The sequence below is a fragment of the Primulina eburnea genome, chromosome 18 (assembly GCF_022965805.1).
Source record: "Primulina eburnea isolate SZY01 chromosome 18, ASM2296580v1, whole genome shotgun sequence".
NCBI classification, from domain to species: Eukaryota; Viridiplantae; Streptophyta; class Magnoliopsida; order Lamiales; family Gesneriaceae; genus Primulina; species Primulina eburnea.
Window position 1 is genome coordinate 28,896,349 of NC_133118.1, and position 17,662 is coordinate 28,914,010.

At 38.4% G+C, this 17,662-nt stretch overlaps 3 protein-coding genes across 3 annotated transcripts; 2 read left to right on the top strand and 1 right to left on the bottom strand.

The window, feature by feature from the left end:
• Positions 1–743: 743 nt before the first annotated feature.
• LOC140819666 (uncharacterized) lies at positions 744–4,227 on the bottom strand. Its single transcript, XM_073179840.1, has 6 exons — positions 3,770–4,227; positions 3,043–3,156; positions 2,191–2,271; positions 1,643–1,815; positions 1,409–1,505; positions 744–1,199 (listed from the first exon to the last, which is right to left on the bottom strand). Exons 1-6 carry the CDS (start codon positions 3,986–3,988, stop codon positions 1,089–1,091), a joined length of 795 nt encoding a protein of 264 aa, XP_073035941.1. The 5' UTR covers positions 3,989–4,227; the 3' UTR covers positions 744–1,088.
• A 2,738-nt stretch (positions 4,228–6,965) lies between these two features.
• Positions 6,966–9,035, top strand: LOC140819248 (uncharacterized). The gene has a single exon (XM_073179259.1). The coding sequence runs from the start codon at positions 6,966–6,968 to the stop codon at positions 9,033–9,035; it is 2,070 nt and encodes a 689-aa protein (XP_073035360.1).
• A 4,041-nt stretch (positions 9,036–13,076) lies between these two features.
• LOC140819768 (triose phosphate/phosphate translocator, non-green plastid, chloroplastic-like) lies at positions 13,077–17,421 on the top strand. The gene is made up of 9 exons (XM_073179965.1): positions 13,077–13,574; positions 14,314–14,436; positions 14,532–14,684; positions 15,075–15,160; positions 15,270–15,354; positions 15,584–15,703; positions 15,853–15,921; positions 16,897–17,026; positions 17,132–17,421. The coding sequence occupies exons 1-9, from the start codon at positions 13,197–13,199 to the stop codon at positions 17,206–17,208; spliced, it is 1,221 nt and encodes a 406-aa protein (XP_073036066.1). The 5' UTR covers positions 13,077–13,196; the 3' UTR covers positions 17,209–17,421.
• The last annotated feature ends 241 nt before the right edge of the window (positions 17,422–17,662 follow it).

The window sequence follows — 17,662 nt, forward strand, 5'->3', positions numbered from 1 at the left end:
TGATTTAAAAAGTATTATTTTTCATTGCAGATACGATTGAGTCGATCTCACGAATATAGATCAACGAAATCATTTAACAAAAACATACTCTTGATTGAAATTATATGGCTACGATAACCATATAATTAATCATCTATTTTATCATTATATTGGGTAAAAATATGATTTACAAAAGAAACAATAAATTGAACACAAATAAATTGGAACAAATATTTGCTAACTCTTGAATTTTGACTCACCTACATTTGGATCAGCCTTGGTAATTGGTTTTATGTCAAAAGCTGAGGCAATACGGAGTAATGCTAAGATCAGAAGAAGAGGGAATATTAATTTGAGGAAACCCATTATTCTTAATAACTGAGATGCTTTATTTCTTTTTTATACACAAATATATTAAATAGAATCCAATAAATGAACAATTAATGATCAATAAATAAAAAAATCTGGCCATTTAAGGTATAATAACGCCATATTATAGAATATATTATTCGTAACCCCGTCACATAAATTTATTTGATGTTGTCCTAAAAATTGATCCAATTATATACTATGAACCACGTATAATTTTCCCGTTGCAGTCCAATCGAAAATATTTGTTACATAATTTTAAGATTTAAATTTTGTATTTATATGGACAAAATCTATTGTATTTACTCTCAAGTGACCAGCTTGTATATTAAGTTCGAAAATATTTGTTGCATAATTTTAGGATTTAAATTTTACATTTATATGGACAAAATCTATTGTATTTACTCAAGCTTGATAGTAAAAATACTTCACTTTGCTTGGAGCAAAGTTTAGCTCCCAAACTTACATCTATTATCTCTTAAACACAAACAGTTTACTCAGTGTGCATCGAAAAATAACAACTACAAATTTCATAGTCATTCAAAACAAAACAAAAATGTCTTCCAGGTAGACCATATATAGGTCCCAACTACATTCTTGATCCTTCCTGGATACTTGGCACAGCCAACATATACACATGAACCTTTATGCAGAACTATGATATTGCTCTTCGGCATAAGAATTTAGTAACACACTGGTACGTACAATTGCGGCGACAAAATCTACTGTATCAACGTCTCTCAAATGGCTTCGGCATCATCTCCAAATGTTGATAAAGAAAAGGGGGCTATAGCCACGTTGAAAGAACGCGACCCTACTTTATCAATATGCTTCATCTCAAAATCACCCTCCTACAAGATTTTAAACGAATAAAGAGCTGTTTCAGTAACATTTAGAGGAACTTAAGAGAAAAATATGCCAAAGAGTTGTGTAGTTGTTTCTAAAGATTTAACAGTATCTGAATCAGAATCAGAAACTTGTAGCAGTGGGGAATGAATAACAGATTATGTACTCATTAGTTGCTTTTCGGAGGGTGCGATAAAATATAAATCAATCTCACCATTCTGCCAGTAGGTGTGCCCAATGGACATGCAGATGAATACTCAAAACCAGTATTCGGAAGAATAACCGGTTGTTCACCAATAACTCCTATACCACTAGTTAGGAAAGAAGGAATCAGTAAACAGAGAATATAAATTAGTCATAAACTAAAGCCAGTAGTATAAATTGTGAAACTATTGTTAAGAGATTATTGTACATCCATGATTAAGTATTAGCCACACCAATAACTTACTGAACATTCTCGGTTTTCTCATTGGCGTCGGTGATGATCCAGTGCCTTCTAAGAAGTTGTACAGGGCGGTTTGAGTTGTTTGTGATTCTGATCCTATATGCAAAAAAATAAAGACCTCTCGAAGGTTGACTTCGGCCTTCAATGTACACACTTCTAACTTGAACCCTAATGCCCTGGAAAAAATAATTATAGTTGGCCTTTGATCGATGCAAACAGCCAAATAAATGAATAGCCGGCTCATTACTGATTAAAAAAGTTAACTACATTTGTAATTACCTGCATTGTTAATTAAAGTTTTAAAACAGGCCCATGCAAATTTTGTTTCAAGGTGCTAACAATCAAGGAGCAAAGATTGACATGAAGAGTATCTAAGATCTGTTAAAAAAAGTTGTGAACTATACTTTGATAAAAATATTAACTGTAAAGGTTCAACCTAAAATAAGTAGTTGGGCCAGAAGAAAGACAAAACCATCACGCCAAGTAGATTATCTGGGAGAATCACGACTAAAATAAAAACAGACCACACATATATCGGATGTTTGGCATACCAAGGTTGTTGCATCACTAGTGCACTTCAAGAGACAATGAGGAGCAATTTCCTTGAGCTCATCATGGTACCTAGCTGCGTCCTGATAATATGTGCAATACATAAAAAAAACGAAGGACACAAACAGCAGGTTGATTAAATAAGCATTATAAATTTTGATCAATGAGCAAATGCAAACTAATAAAATTTGGACTACTCATTTAATGTATGCATAATCAAATGCTCTCAGAAAGCTTCAGATACCATCGAGGATTTCGATTTCATACAGCAATAAAAATTATTTATACAGTGCAATGTTTTACTATCAAAAGTTTTGGCCGCCGAACGCATTTCAGTTCAAGGCCAAGAGGCTTCCTGCCATCTCCTATAAAGGACATAGATCTTACTTTAACCAAAAGATTTATCAGAACCAGATATGATTTTTTCCCTTGATAAAGGAGTAAGTTGGATTCAGGTTTTCAGATACTCATAGCAGAAGATAATAAATCCCATCCACCCAATTACAAGCGAGCATGATAAAACCGTTTTGTCTCTAAAACTGGTTACTATATATACATGAATTGGTGATTTTAACATGAAAAGTTTTGAAAATTGATATTCTTCTCACTTCTAGATATACTACATGTTTCTCATCCAATTGAACATAGTAAGTGGAGTAGGAACAAACTAATAACCATCACACTTACACTAATGAAGTATCACTTGAACATGTATATATTCATCCCATTTGCAAAATACGATGTTCCCACCAACTTTCATAGTGAAATGTGTGGAAAATGTTGTTTGATTCATCATGATTACAAGAAAAATCCATTAGGGAAAAAAGTAAAAAGGTACGAAAAGGTGTGCATACATCAAATCTCTCCTCAGCAATGGCCTCCCGCAACAATCTCTGAAGTCGTAAAACTGGCTCATCTTCCTCAAATAGTTTCAGTGAATCACGAAGTCTAGCAGCTTCTTTGTAATCCTAAATTGATTTGTTAACAAATAAAATGGCACAGCATAAGACTCTTGAACAATTTCTCATTGAAATTATGCTACAACACTCTTTCTGCAGGACCATCCAACTCTATCAAATGACTTTGTTACTAGTGAAACAAATTAAGAGATTCATATTCATATGTAAATCAACAGACCGACCAAACCATCCAAGAGATTAATGCATTACATACTGTCAGCAGAACCTCAAATATAATATACACACAGATGTCCCTTGAGGCAAAAAAATGTCACGAAACCACCCACAGACAAATCCAGAAAACTTATAACAGTGGGACTTTGCGCAGAAAGACAGGTGAAAATTACCAATAAAATTTTACAACTTTTAATTTTGAGATGACCACCATCACCTGCCTCCGCTATTCTTCCCCTGAAAGGTCATGCCATTTTCAAGTACAAACAGATAAGCAACCTATGCTTATCACCACTTCTGAGATATATACTAACTGGGATAATCTCACTTGACAAAACAGCCCATCAACCCCCAAATTCATATCTATCTACACTTCACCCCAAACAAAATAGCATAATTCTTTCTTCCACACACCATACAAATTTACCAAAAAAAAAAACATATTCACCTCAGATTTAGCAGCAACTTCCAATTGCTGCTTCAACAGAGCATATGTTTCCGCCCGAGAAAAAGAGGATCCCTGACTCGAACCCGAACTTTGCGAAGTACTACGACAAGCAACAATTCTGTTCAACCGCAAAGTAAGATCTTTAACGCCGCCACTGATTCGACTCCGCAACGACAGAGAATCGAAACCCGATATTACTTTCAGATTCAAAGAATGCATTTTCCAAATATTTTAAAAACAAAACAAACAAACAAAATGATCTTTTTCTTGATGAAATTCAAAGGGATCGGAGCTCTATCTCATTCAGCTCTTCGAACTATGTGCAGTTACAATTGTGTACATCTGGTGGCTATTCCACGCGCCGCCGATAACAGGAAAATTCGATTATTCCGGCACTCGCTGATTTTTCAGTAGCCTGGAGCCATTTGAGAGAGGCAGAGGTATAACTGGTCAGTGAAAGACGATGAGATTTTTACGGTTGGCTGAGAATTTTACACGTTTCGACTTTTTCAGATTTTTTAAAAATATTTTTATTAATTATTGCCGCCGGTCGTGAACCGGAGATCACGAAACCGAACCAAATCGAATCGAACTAAATGACAAGTTGAAATAAGATTTTAGCCTATTATCAATTATTGATAATATATATTAGTAAATTATGTATACATTTTATGTGTTTAAAATTATAAAGCAAAAATTTGTGTGAGACGGTCTCACGGGTCGTATTTGTGAGACAGATCTCTTATTTGGGTTATCCATGAAAAAATATTATTTTTTATGTTAAAAGTATTTTTTTTCTTGTGAATATGAGTAGGGTTGACCCGTCTCACAGATTATGATCCGTGAGATGATCTCACATGATCATAGTGCAATTTGAAAGGATACAATTGAAAATAAGTCGTAATTACAATATTGAAAAAAATTGTTGGTGCGAGGAAAATTTTGGAAACAGAACAGGTGACAGAATTTTTATATAATAATATAGAATATGAATAAAAACATAAAATAAAACATGTTTTCATCCTAAAAGAATTAATATTTTTTTTATAATTCCATATGTGATTTTTTTATTAGTTAATTTTTGAATATATAACTCTTTTATGAGAATTTCAAACAAAATTTTAATATTTTATTTCAAACATTTAAATTTGGTTATTTCACAACGAATATCAAGACTTATTTATCAATTATCTGTAAAAATCCATTTAAGGAGAATACCCATTTTATAATTTAAATTATATTGTATTATTAAATTTGAGTATCTTATGCTAACAAAATTTGAGGCAATGGTCTGATTTTTTTTATTTAATATCAAATATACCATTTATTTTTATTTTGGATTTGATATTGAAGATAAATTTATTTTTTAGTTGAAAAATGTGTTTATTACAACCGAGTATCTGATACTTCATCACAAACTCGAGACATTAGTGTCAGATGAATCGTGGATTATATTGCAATAATGTGATTTGCAGTCTATTGTTTTAGTTCGAGGATTTACCAAGATACTCCATTTACTTTATGATGGTTTGCATTGTTGGTAATGTTTGTAGGGATAACAACCCGACCTCGCTTTAAACTTGTCCTATTCGAGATGGATCTAAACCAAGCTAGCTAGCTGGTCGTTAAAATTTTTACTAGGTTAATGAAGATCAAGGTAGATGACTCAATGTTGATTGTTATTTGATATTGAAACGAATTTATGTTCCGAAATATGATAATTGGCTCATTTCATGTCTAGATATGACAATGGGTCGAGTTTGACCAAAATCGAGCCATACCTACCAAGAAAAGTTTAAAACAAAACCAAAAAGTAAACAAATTATATGGGTAAATCCTATAACTAAAACAGTAGAATGCAAATTATACTAATCAAATAAATCATATTGGATAAATTTTGTGCGATAGAGTCTCCGAAAAAGATGACCGAATTATAGTTAACCTATGGATAATATGTCCCTTCAAATTCACAGGACTGCTATAAATATTGTTCAAGAAATCGGCCAATTAATATATTAATTATCCATGGTATGAGTTTGGTTGCATGTCCACTTACTGTATTTTGTGATACAGATCTCTTATTTGGATCATTCATGAAAAATTATTAGTTTTTTTGCTAAAAATATTATTTTTTATTGTGAACATCGGTAGAGTTGACCCGTCTCATAGACTCTCTAACAAGAGAGCTACTAATGTGTGTGTATGTTGTCAATAGAATTGAAAAAATAGAGTATCTCGTAATAAATAAGCGTGGTTAATTTATGTACTTGTGTTATATAATGCGACTTTATTGATCCTTTAATTAATTACCAGACTTTAATAATCAATTTAATTTTCTCATATTATATTCAATTTGTCGAGAATAAAAAGAAAGAACAGAAATCAAGTCTCTCTTCAAATAAAGGAAAGAAAAATAAAAATCTATGCTGGCTTCCTCAAATTAATTTTCCCTCTTCTTCTCTTAGCCGTGTTCCCTATGGCTGCTTCTTCCAAATCAGGTGACTACAAATTCAAAATTGACCAAATTTAAATTGCTCTTACAAATATTTTGCTAGATTGTGTTAATAATTTGTACATATTACTTTAATCATGTTTCTTGGTAGATAGAGTAAATGTGGATTGAAGTTAAGGATGTCAATTTTCTCTACAAATTCGGACTCCGCGAGGAAAAACTCGAAAGGAGGACGAGGATTCCTGAGTTTTTCTGGTTCATGTTCGAGGATTTTATAAAATCTCTGAAATAGCTCTGCGGACATGAGAATACTATCTTCATCCCTGAAATAATATTATTGTTACTGATACCCCATGGATGAGCCCACTACCCCTGGTCCATCTCAAGCCCAAAAGGAAGACCTGCCCATCTAGGGCCCAGGTGTAGACCGGCTCATCTAGGGCCCAGGTATTCTCCTATAAATACCAGGTTTGAGTGTTCATTTAGGGGACGATTTCGCTACATTGATTTCAGCAGCGCCTTTAGCTGCTCCCCCCATATATCCTCAGTCTCTGACTTGAGCGTCGGAGGGGCTACGCCAGGACACCCTCCTGGCCCCCTCCTAACGGTCTTATTTGTGATTTCAGGCCCAGGGTAATTTTGAAGCCCATGTCTGGATTAGTGACGCTTGCGTGGATCGGACCCTAAATTTCCCGTGAGTATCACTTGGCGCCGTCTGTGGGAAGTTTGAGTTGAGACGTAGATATGGTAGCTAAGAGAGGGAGTGGAAGAGTTACCTCAGCATCATCACGTCCTCGGAGGGGACCTGAACCATCTCGTGCTGAGACAATACAGGAACAGCCGCATCTTGAGACAAGACAGAAGCAACCTCGTCAAGAGACAAGAACCGAGCAGCCCCTTCACGAGACAAGGGTCGAGCAACCCTATCCCAATGAGAATGTGGGGAACTTGACCCTAGAACAGTTGGGTCAATTTATCACCCGGACAGTGGATGAGGCCATGAAGAGGAATCAAGAGTCTATGTTTGCAGAAGATCAGGCCGCTCGCCAGGAGCGAGAGGAGAATGTGGAGGGAAGTCAGAGTAGGGTGGAGGAGACGCGACCCCGCCCAAGTGAGGAGAATCCGGAGATGGAAGAGATGTGGAGGGAGATACGGACGCTGAGGCAGCAATTGGGAAACAGAGCTGCAGCCCCCAAGAAAGGAAGTCCTTTTTCCCTCGCCATTTTGGAAGAGGGGCTTCCTCCAAATTTCCGACAGTCAAACGTTGGAGAATACGATGGACATACAGACCCCGAAGAACACTTGGGGAGATTTGAGAATGTGGCTCTGTTGCACCAGTATTCAGATGAGGTCAGGTGCAGGGTTTTTCTGGGCACGTTGGTGAGGTCAGCCCAGCAATGGTTTAACACTTTGCAGCCCAGCTCTATACGTTCTTTTGAGGACTTCTCAGCTGCTTTCTTGCACCGATTTGCTAGCAGCAAGAAATACCAAAAAAACTATTTAAGCCTGTTTGTGGTGAAACAACAAGAAGCTGAAACTTTACGAGAGTTTGTTCAGCGTTTCAACAACGTAGCATTAGAGATACCAGCGGCCACTCCTGACATCATGATAAGTGCCTTTACCCAGGGACTTAGAGGAGGAGAATTTTTCAAATCGCTTGTCAAGAAACCTCCGTCGAGCTATGATGATTTGTTAGTTCGGGCGGAAAAATATGTAAATCTAGAGGATGCCCAGCAGCACAAGAGGATGGAGCAGCGACCCGGAGGAGGAAGAGTTGAGGGAGTAGAGAGAGGAGGAAGGAAGAGGGGTACAGGTGAAAGGGAGGAGGATAGAACTAGAGGTAGAGGACGGTTCTCATCTCATGTTCATCTGGATAGAAGTCATGACAAGGTGATGGAGGTGGGAGAGTCCGAGGGGAGGTGGGAGAAGTCGCAAAGGATTGAGAGCAGGGCTAGATTGCCTTCGCGGGACAGACAAGAAGGATCCGCATCCGGGAGTCGACCGAGGTCTCGCCTGTCCCCTAGACGTGGTCAAGGTCCTCCATGGGTACATCAGAGGATCGAGGGGTCGAGGAGAGAAAGTCGAGGTCAGGATGTCCCTCGAGAGCACGCAGAACCGAGGAGAGGAATGAACAAGGATAACCACCCTACGAGAGGAATGATTCATATGATCTCGGGAGGTGCTACTGATGGAGACTCTGGGCGAGCTGGGAAAGCACGTGGGAGAATGTTGGAGAACTTTGAGATATATAGGGGTGCAGACTTACCACAAGACACCGTCATCAGTTTTGGGCCAGAAGACCTTCGAGGCATCGTGGCTCCTCATAACGATGCCTTGGTGGTGACGGCCACCATTGCCAATTATGATGTGGCAAAGATATTTGTTGATAATGGAAGCTCCGTGAACGTCTTGTTCAAGAGCACGTTGGATCAAATGAAGGTGGAAAGATTTGAGTTTGAGCCGGTCTCCACCCCGTTGTATGGGTTTTCAGGACACGCCATCTCACCTTTGGGTCAGATTGTGCTTCCCCTATCCTTGGGGACTGATCCTCGGCGGGTAACAAAAATGATAGCGTTCACCGTGGTGGATACCCTTTCAGAGTACAATGGAAATTTGGGGCGACCAGCTCTAAAGGGTTTCAAAGCTGTAGCGTCCACATATCATCAGAAGTTGAAGTTTCCTATAGGGAAGGAGGTTGGAGCCTTATGCGGGGACCAGATGGTCGCGCGTCGGTGTTATGAGGGGATAGTGAAAGAAGATGGGAAGAAAGCGAGTGTGGAGCTTAACATGATTAGGAAAGGAAGAAATGAGTAACTTTGTCCTGGGGAGGTATAAGAGGAGCAGAGATGAAAGTTGGAGAATGCGCTGGGCAAGGGTCTAAAGAGGCTCAGGAACGCTTGCCACCTTAGAGAATATTAATCTTGACTTGAATTTTGATGTATTTCGTTTATGAATTTGTCTTATTTATCCGTTGGAATTCAATAAAATCAGGTTCCTCTTTTCAGTTCATGAATGTTGTTGTATTATGAGAGGGAAGAAGAAAAATTTTATTTTCCTACTAAGGCGTCGCCTGGTAGAGGAGCAGAGGGCAGGAGAGAAATGTTATTTTCCTACTAAGGCATCGCCTAGTAGAGGAGAAGAGTGAAGGAGAAAAATTTTATTTTCCTGCTAAGGCGTCGCCTGGCAGAGGAGTTAGAGGATGACGAGGTGGACTCTTTATTTTCCTGCTAAGGTGTCACCTAGCAGAGGAGTTAGAGGATGACGAGGTGGACTCTTTATTTTCCTGCTAAGGTGTCACCTAGCAGAGGAGTTAGAGGGTGGGGATGGTTGAATTTTCATTTTCCTGCTAAGGTCTCACGTAGCAGAGGAGTTAGAGGATGGGGGCGGTTGAATTTTCATTTTCCTGCTAAGGCCCGGCTTAGCAGAGGAGTTATGAGATGATGAGGCGATAGTTTGATTTTTCCTGCGAAGGCCTGGCTTAGCAGATGAGTTATGAGATGATGAGGTGAGAATTTGATTTTTCCTGCTAGGGCCCGGCCTAGCAGAGGAGTTAGAGGATGGAGGTGTTGAATTCCTATTTTCCTGCTAAGGCATCGCCTAGCAGAGGAGTTAGAGGGTGGGCGCTTTGAATTTTATTTTCCTGCTAAGGCATCGCCTAGCAGAGGAGTTAGAGGGTGGGCGCGTTGATTTTATTTTCCTGCTAAGGCATCGCCTAGCAGAGGAGTTAGAGGGTGGGCGCGTTGAATTTTATTTTCCTGCTAAGGCATCGCCTAGCAGAGGAGTTAGAGGGTGGGCGCGTTGATTTTATCTTCCTGCTAAGGCATCGCCTAGCAGAGGAGTTAGAGGGTGGGCGCGTTGAATTTTATTTTCCTGCTAAGGCCCGGCTTGGCAGAGGAGTTAGAGGGTGGAGGTGGTGAATTGTTATCTTCCTGCTATGGCGTCACCTAGCAGAGGTGTTAGAGGGTGGAGATGTTGAGTTTTTATTTTCCTGGCAGAGGAGTTAGAGGGTGGAGGTGGTGAATTGTTATCTTCCTGCTATGGCGTCACCTAGCAGAGGGGTTAGAGGGTGGAGATGTTGAGTTTTTATTTTCCTGCTAAGATCCGGCTTAACAGAGGAGTTAGAGGGTGGAGGTGGTGAATTGTTATCTTCCTGCTATGGCGTCACCTAGCAGAGGTGTTAGATGGTGGAGATGTTGAGTTTTTATTTTCCTGCTAAGACCCGGCTTAGCAGAGGAGTTAGAGAGTGGAGGTGGTGAATTGTTATTTTCCTGTTATGGCGTCGCCTAGTAGAGGAGCAGAGTGGAGGAGGAGAATTAAATTTTCCTGCTAAGGCATCGCCTAGCAGAGGAGCAGAATTTGAGAGGAAAAATATTTTTTTGGTTAGTCGATAACGAAAGTTGTTGGGGGAGCAGAGTTTACGAGGATCGACCTGAGGTCGCGGGCGAGCAGCTGCTGCAGGGCGAGCTTGGGCGAGACTGCTGCTGCGGCGAGGGCGAGACTGCTGCTGGGCGAGACTGCTGCTGCGAGGGCGAGCTGCTGCTGCAGGGCGAGCTTGGGCGAGACTGCTGCTGCAGGGCGAGCTTGGGCGAGACTGCTGCTGGGCGAGACTGCTGCTGCTGCGAGGGCGAGCTGCTGCTGCTGGGCGAGCTTGGGCGAGACTGCTGCTGGGGGATACTGCTGCTTCTGCGAGGGCGAGCTACTGCTGGGCGAGCTGCTTGGCGAGGGTGTGCTGGGCGAGGCTCGGGCGCTGGCGGCGAGGAGATGTAAAGGCGAGTGTGGGCGTGCTTGGGCGAGACTCGACGGCTGGGAGTTGGGCGAGAGTGGAGGGGTGAGGGCGAGAGTGTGCTGGGCGAACGCGCGCTGCGGATGGAGCGAAGGGCGAGAAGGCGCAAGCTGGGAAGGGTAGGCGAGGGTGTTAGGCGTGGTGCTACCGAGGGAGAGGTGTTGGGGAGAAGCAAAACAAATTTTGAGGAGGAAATGAGAATGAAGTGAGAGAGGACCAACTTGTGGAGACTACTGAACATCCGGGGAAAAATACCCAACTCGCACCCGGTAACCCGAGGACAGCACGACTAATCGAACTTCGAACCTGCGATTCAGTTCGACTCGGGAGGGGGAGACTGGTGATACCCCATGGATGAGCCCACTACCCCTGGCCCATCTCAAGCCCAAAAGGAAGACCTGCCCATCTAGGGCCCAGGTGTAGACCGGCCCATCTAGGGCCCAGGTATTCTCCTATAAATACCAGGTTTGAGTGTTCATTTAGGGGACGATTTCGCTACATTGATTTCAGCAGCGCCTTTAGCTGCTCCCTCCATATATCCTCAGTCTCTGACTTGAGCGTCGGAGGGGCTACACCAGGACACCTTCCTGGCCCCCTCCTAACGGTCTTATTGTGATTTCAAGCCCAGGGTAATTTTGAAGTCCATGTCTGGATTAGTGACGCTTGCGTGGATCGGACCCTAAATTTCCCGTGAGTATCAGTTACTATTATTAATAATATAATAATATTATTTTTTGAAAATATTAAAAATTTATAATTATTAATATTGATAATAATAATAATAATAATAATAATAATAATAATAATAATAATAGATAATAATAAGTTCGAGAAATCCCCAAATCCAAATACGCCCTATGAATATTTTTGAACCACGGATGGGGCGGAGATGAAGATTTGATCTCCGCAGGTTTGGGGATTTCGCAAACCCGAAAATGCGGAGATGATGGATGAAATTTGGAAATGATGATGAGGATGACAAACTCGCCCGACTTATTTGAAGACGAGGATGACAAATTTGAATTAATTATTTACTTGTTTGATGATTTGTAAGAAGTTATAAAAAATGTTGGTTCGATCCAAACTTACTTCTATTTTAAATACCATAATATCCCAATAATATACCATACTAAAATTTGATAACACATATTACAAAGTATGTTTCCAAATATTTTCAAAATATCATGTTTTCGGTAATTGCGAAAATTGAAAGATCTTATTATACAAAAATATATATTTCAGCTCAACTATCTTCCTTTAACAAAAACATTTGGACTTTTATTCTCAAACGATCAATACTTTTTTCTCACCCACTTTTTTATAATCTCTAAAAGATTCACTTCAAAATAGCATAAGCATTCCCAAACATTCCTTAAAACAACTTATGGTTGTGCTTAGATCGATAGATTTCAAATTTATGGATTCCAAATATATTCAAATGTAAATATGTTGTTTAAAGAAATAAGACCATAAACCTCAAATTCAACTCTTATTTGTTTATATACAATTTCATAATAACAATGATGAATTTCAAGTCAACTCAATAACGATATCTTTTGAAATTAATATTTTGAATTAATAATATGTAAATTAGTAAGATCTGCATTTAATATTTGAACTGTTGTTTTATTGCGAACAATAAAATTAATCGAAACTCATAGATTTCAAATCCGTCTTCTCAAATACACACGATAAGATATAAGAGTTTGTAAGTTATTTAAAATTGATTTGGCCAAAAACTCATCGCAAAAATTTATGTTAGACGGTCTCATGGGTCGTATTTTGTGAGACAGATCTCTTATTTGGGTCATCCATGAAAAATTAATACTTTTTATGCTAAGAGTATTACTTTCATTGTGAATATCTATATGATTGACCCTTCTTACAGATAAAGATTCGTGAGACCGTCTCACAAGAGATCGATCAAAACTCGTATGTAAGTTGTAACGGACCCTCAAAACCGAAAACAATTGCAATTTTCGAGAGTAATTTTATTCAAATAAAAATATAATTAAATAAATGATGTTTAAAATACCCGACATATAACCGGGTCGTCCATTTACAATTCGGATCCTTTCCTCCTGCTCTTCGACGGAGCCCCCAAAGCGACCCCCCCAACCACCATATATACTTACACGTATACTTACCTCCACGGCACTCCCCCACCTAATTCTCCGCCTCGATCTGCAAAGATGCAAAGCGCGGCCGTTGCATTCTCCTCCCATTCGCTCTCTCTCTCCGCCAATCCTGGTAAGCTCGCCGCCGCCCGCAGGTTCAATGCTCGCTCTTTTTTGCGGCACTCGGAATGGCCACATTTCGGGAATGTCACCTCAACGGTCTTTTCCTCTTCATCGTCCACGCCGATTTCCTGCTCGATGAGGCGAAGCGGCTGGATTTCCAGCTCGAATCCGGCGCCGAAGTCCGATTTGGTTCCACTTCGGGCCACAGCGGAGGGCGCGGACGCTGCTGAGGTGCCGCAGTCGAAGAGTGTGTCGGATACTTTGGTGCTCGGAACGCTGTTCGGGCTTTGGTACCTGTTTAATATTTACTTCAATATCTACAACAAGCAGGTGGCTATTTCCTTCTATTTTTTGTGCTCTTTCTTGCATCGGACTGCGATATATTGCCATTTGTTGTTAAGTCAGATGTGAAGTCGTGTTGCTTTGTTGATTATTTCATTTTTGTTGTATGTAGAGATTCTGTCCAGTAATTATGATTCCTGGAAGCAAATTGATAAGCCACCAGGCCAGACACGAATATGCTTGTATCGTGCATAATCGCTATGCTGGATCTGTTTGACGAAATGAAAAGGAAAGCATAATATGTAAAAGCTGTTTTTCCATTGCAAATCCTTTCAAGCTAAATAATGTCCAAAAATGAATACTGTATAAAGTGATTATACTGATTTCTTAAATGGAATTCACGAATCAACGTGATCTGTGAATCAAAAGAAAGGGAAATGGAACCTTTAAGTTGTGCAGACTTACGGAAATGAAATATGAAAAAAGTAAATCAATATCTTACTTTTGATTGTAAGTCCATACCGCATTAAAGTTTGCTTTTGATACTTTACTAAAGAAACGGTGAGTTCGCAACTCCATTTATATGGATCCAATTGATGATTTTTATTCGTTGTGTGGAATTTAAGTTTTATCAAATTCATACCTCGATTCTTGACAATTTCATATTTAAATTGTCAATTTAATGTGAACAAAAAACTAATTAATAAAAATGATAACGATGCTGAAAGGTGTGTTGCATAAAGACCATTTAGTATTGAACTTTGATGATGTTGTTTATATGTTATAGGTTCTCAAAGTTTATCCATATCCAGTAACAGTCTCTCTAGTTCAATTTGCCGTCGGGGCTGTTATTGTTTTTTTGATGTGGACCTTGAATATCTACAAGCGGCCTGCAATCAGTGGTTCCCAGGTACTTGGGTGACATTAAGGAACTTTTTTTCAATATTTTTTCATGAAGTTTAGTAATTGTGATCATGAATCTAATACTGTTTCCACCACTGTCAGCTTGTTGCAATTCTTCCATTGGCAGTCGTTCACACTTTAGGAAATCTATTCACCAATATGAGTCTAGGAAAAGTAGCTGTTTCATTCACTCATACAATTAAAGCAATGGAGCCATTCTTCTCAGTTGTCCTTTCTGCAATGTTCTTGGGAGAGGTATGTGATTTATTTGCTTTTAAAATATTCTGTTTTGGTTAACTTGTACTGTATCTCTACATGGAGCTTCCAAAACTGACATGAAAAACAATTATTTGTTGAAACAAGCTCACTCATCCAGTTTTACACGAATTGGTATGGTTGATTGTATACACCTTTACAACTAATACTCAATGCTCGTGTCTAGAAGAACTGTCCTTTTCCATAGATCGTTCAATAGCTTCTCGACTTGAGAGATGCCCTAGTATCTTATTATGATAGAAAAACACATGTTCCAAATTTTGCTTCACGTAAGCTTCAATTTCTGCTTGGTTTATCTAGTTTGGAAAATTAAATATTTCTAAATTTTGCTTCTTGTAATATGATTTTTTCACTTCTGTTCTTTGGCAGTTTCCCACAATATGGGTTGTTTTCTCTCTTTTACCAATTGTTGGTGGAGTTGGTTTGGCATCAATGACTGAGGCCTCTTTTAATTGGTATAGAATTATGATATTATGTCAATTAATTTATGTAATCACTTTGTATGGTATCGAATTTTTTTTTTAAAATTTACTTATGGAATTTTCACTACTATTGTTTTTGAAGGGCTGGTTTTTGGAGTGCAATGGCCTCAAATTTGACGAATCAGTCTCGCAATGTCCTTAGCAAGAAGTTTATGGTCAAGAAAGAGGTATGGTACAAACTCTTTTTTATTTTGTGAGTCCAGGAGAATGCAGTGTTGTCAATATTGCAGGTAGTCCAATTGAGTTTCATAAGGTCTTCACTGGTTTCAATTATTTTCTTGAACACGGGTCATAACAAAATCACTTGTTTCAAAATCAATGAGGAAAACTGGAGAAATTCTCATTCTTATCGAATTTGTGGAAATGATGCTTTAGCTTTAATTTCTCTCGATGCAGGAGTCCTTGGACAACATTACTTTATTTGCAGTTATCACTATTATGTCCTTTATCATTATGATACCAACTGCTATTTTCATGGAAGGAATCAAGTTTACTCCTTCATATCTACATGCTGCTGTAAGTAATTTTAATAGGAAAGTTTAAATTTATTTTTAATTTGTTTGATCCTGGCATTTCCTGAAGTTTTTCCTTCCGTTGATCTTTTTTCCTATAGCTTGAATATTGGAGTCTTTTTAATTTTTTTCCTTCATTTGGTCTGTTGCCAGGGGTTGAATGTCAAACAAATTTGCATTAGGTCCCTTCTGGCTGCTCTATCCTTCCATGCATATCAGCAGGTAGGCGCTGAAATTTTTTCTTATAATGTGTATACAAGATAGTTACCTGCGGCTGTTTTTAACGATATTAAGCGCTCACCAAATTTGATGGACACAATCTCATGTGGTGTTGTACTCTGCCAAGTGCAATGCAACATTTATATTTAATAGTTTTGGCAGAAGTACTGAAGGAAATCTAGGCAATAAAATTTTCAATTGAAGCAACTTTAGCTTGATCTGCTAAGAAATACACACCGAAATTTGTTTTCATCATTTGCAGAGGTTTATTTTTTGTATTTGCTTCCTGCGTGATTGCTTAATGATTTGCTTATCCGATGATTTTTCTCTTGTTGCTTGTGGAGATACTTGTGAAGTCTGTATGGGTCACTCAGGTTTCATTTGATAGAGCGATTACAATAAAATCAGATATAATTCATTTCGAGTCCATTTATTTGGTGCGCTGCAGTCCGTGAGGAAGAACCTATATTATGCAAACAGATGGAACAAAGAAAATGCAGTGGCGTTTGGTTGAGCTTTCAATGTAACTTAACGAAAGATTTTTGAGAAAAATGTCTGAAAACAACTTTGAGATAATGTTCGGATATAAAATTCTGAAATATAATGTAATATGACGAAGAAAAAAGAGATGCAATGTAATGATCATAATAAGGAGGTAAAATAATAAACTTATTTGTTAAAAGGTCTAAGGAAAATAAAAAGAATCGTTGTGTAAATATTTTGTTTTGAGTAGATTTGAAATATGAAAGATATGTAGTAAAAAATTTGAAAGAGTAAAGGATGCATGGTGATAAATCCAAAAAGCTCCTGCCCAAGCAAACAGAATCTGTAGAGTAGACTTCAGAAAATGATCTGATTCTGCGTTTTGTTTTGTTTATGAATCTCGATATTTCTGGTATATCTAATTGATAGTATTATTTGTACCAGATTTCTAGATAACCAGTCGGGAGATGTATATTTACTGCAATCTTTTTGCAGGTTTCTTATATGATACTACAACGCGTATCTCCTGTCACTCATTCTGTGGGGAACTGCGTCAAGCGTGTCGTGGTGATTGTGTCCTCTGTTATCTTCTTTCGCACAGCAGTTTCACCCGTCAATGCCTTTGGTACGACCTATAATTCTTCTATTTCTTTGGCAATGAAATGATTGATTCTGAATTATGATAACAGAAATGGTTGACTGTCACTCCGTCTTCTCGTGGCTTTTGCAGGTACTGGAATAGCCCTTGCTGGAGTATTCCTATACTCGAGAGTGAAGCGCATCAAACCAAAGCCGAAGGAGGCTTGAAGGTCTTGTTTGTTTAAACTACACTTTGTGGCAATTTTGTGATAGGTTCGAATCGTGACGGAAATTTTTTTTAGCCGGAATTTTTTTGCTGGGTTTCTTAAGCTCTTCTATCTTTGGTCTTTCCTTCCATGTATTGGCTTGATTTTACAGGATAACTTAGTTCTTTAATCGGTTTCTGTAACACTGCAAGTTTTAAATGTGGCTTTGGTATTATGTTGTTGCCCTGAATATTATTTTTCCTTATCTAGATCCAACAATTTGATTTAGCGTATTTGGGAAAATGATATATATTTAATTGATGTGTGAGATAAATATAATTTTTTTTTTAAATAAAATGTATTACGTTAAATTTAAATACACACACATATATAATATAACATTTTTATTATTTTAAAGATTTTATGTACAAAATTTAAAATTTTGATAAGTGAAGAACATCAATTTTGAAGTTTTC

Bases quoted from the DNA above. Each gene is read 5' to 3' on its own strand.
- LOC140819666 (XM_073179840.1), bottom strand. From the start codon at position 3,988: ATGCATTCTTTGAATCTGAAAGTAATATCGGGTTTCGATTCTCTGTCG. The intron at 1,816-2,190 runs GTATGCCAAACA...TATTTTTTCCAG, and splicing joins CTAGTGATGCAACAACCTTG to GGCATTAGGGTTCAAGTTAG. The intron at 1,506-1,642 runs GTAAGTTATTGG...TTTCCTAACTAG, and splicing joins GAGAAAACCGAGAATGTTCA to TGGTATAGGAGTTATTGGTG.
- LOC140819768 (XM_073179965.1), top strand. From the start codon at position 13,197: ATGCAAAGCGCGGCCGTTGCATTCTCCTCCCATTCGCTCTCTCTCTCC. The intron at 14,685-15,074 runs GTATGTGATTTA...GTTCTTTGGCAG, and splicing joins CTGCAATGTTCTTGGGAGAG to TTTCCCACAATATGGGTTGT. The intron at 17,027-17,131 runs GTACGACCTATA...TGGCTTTTGCAG, and splicing joins TTCACCCGTCAATGCCTTTG to GTACTGGAATAGCCCTTGCT.
- LOC140819248 (XM_073179259.1), top strand. From the start codon at position 6,966: ATGGTAGCTAAGAGAGGGAGTGGAAGAGTTACCTCAGCATCATCACGT.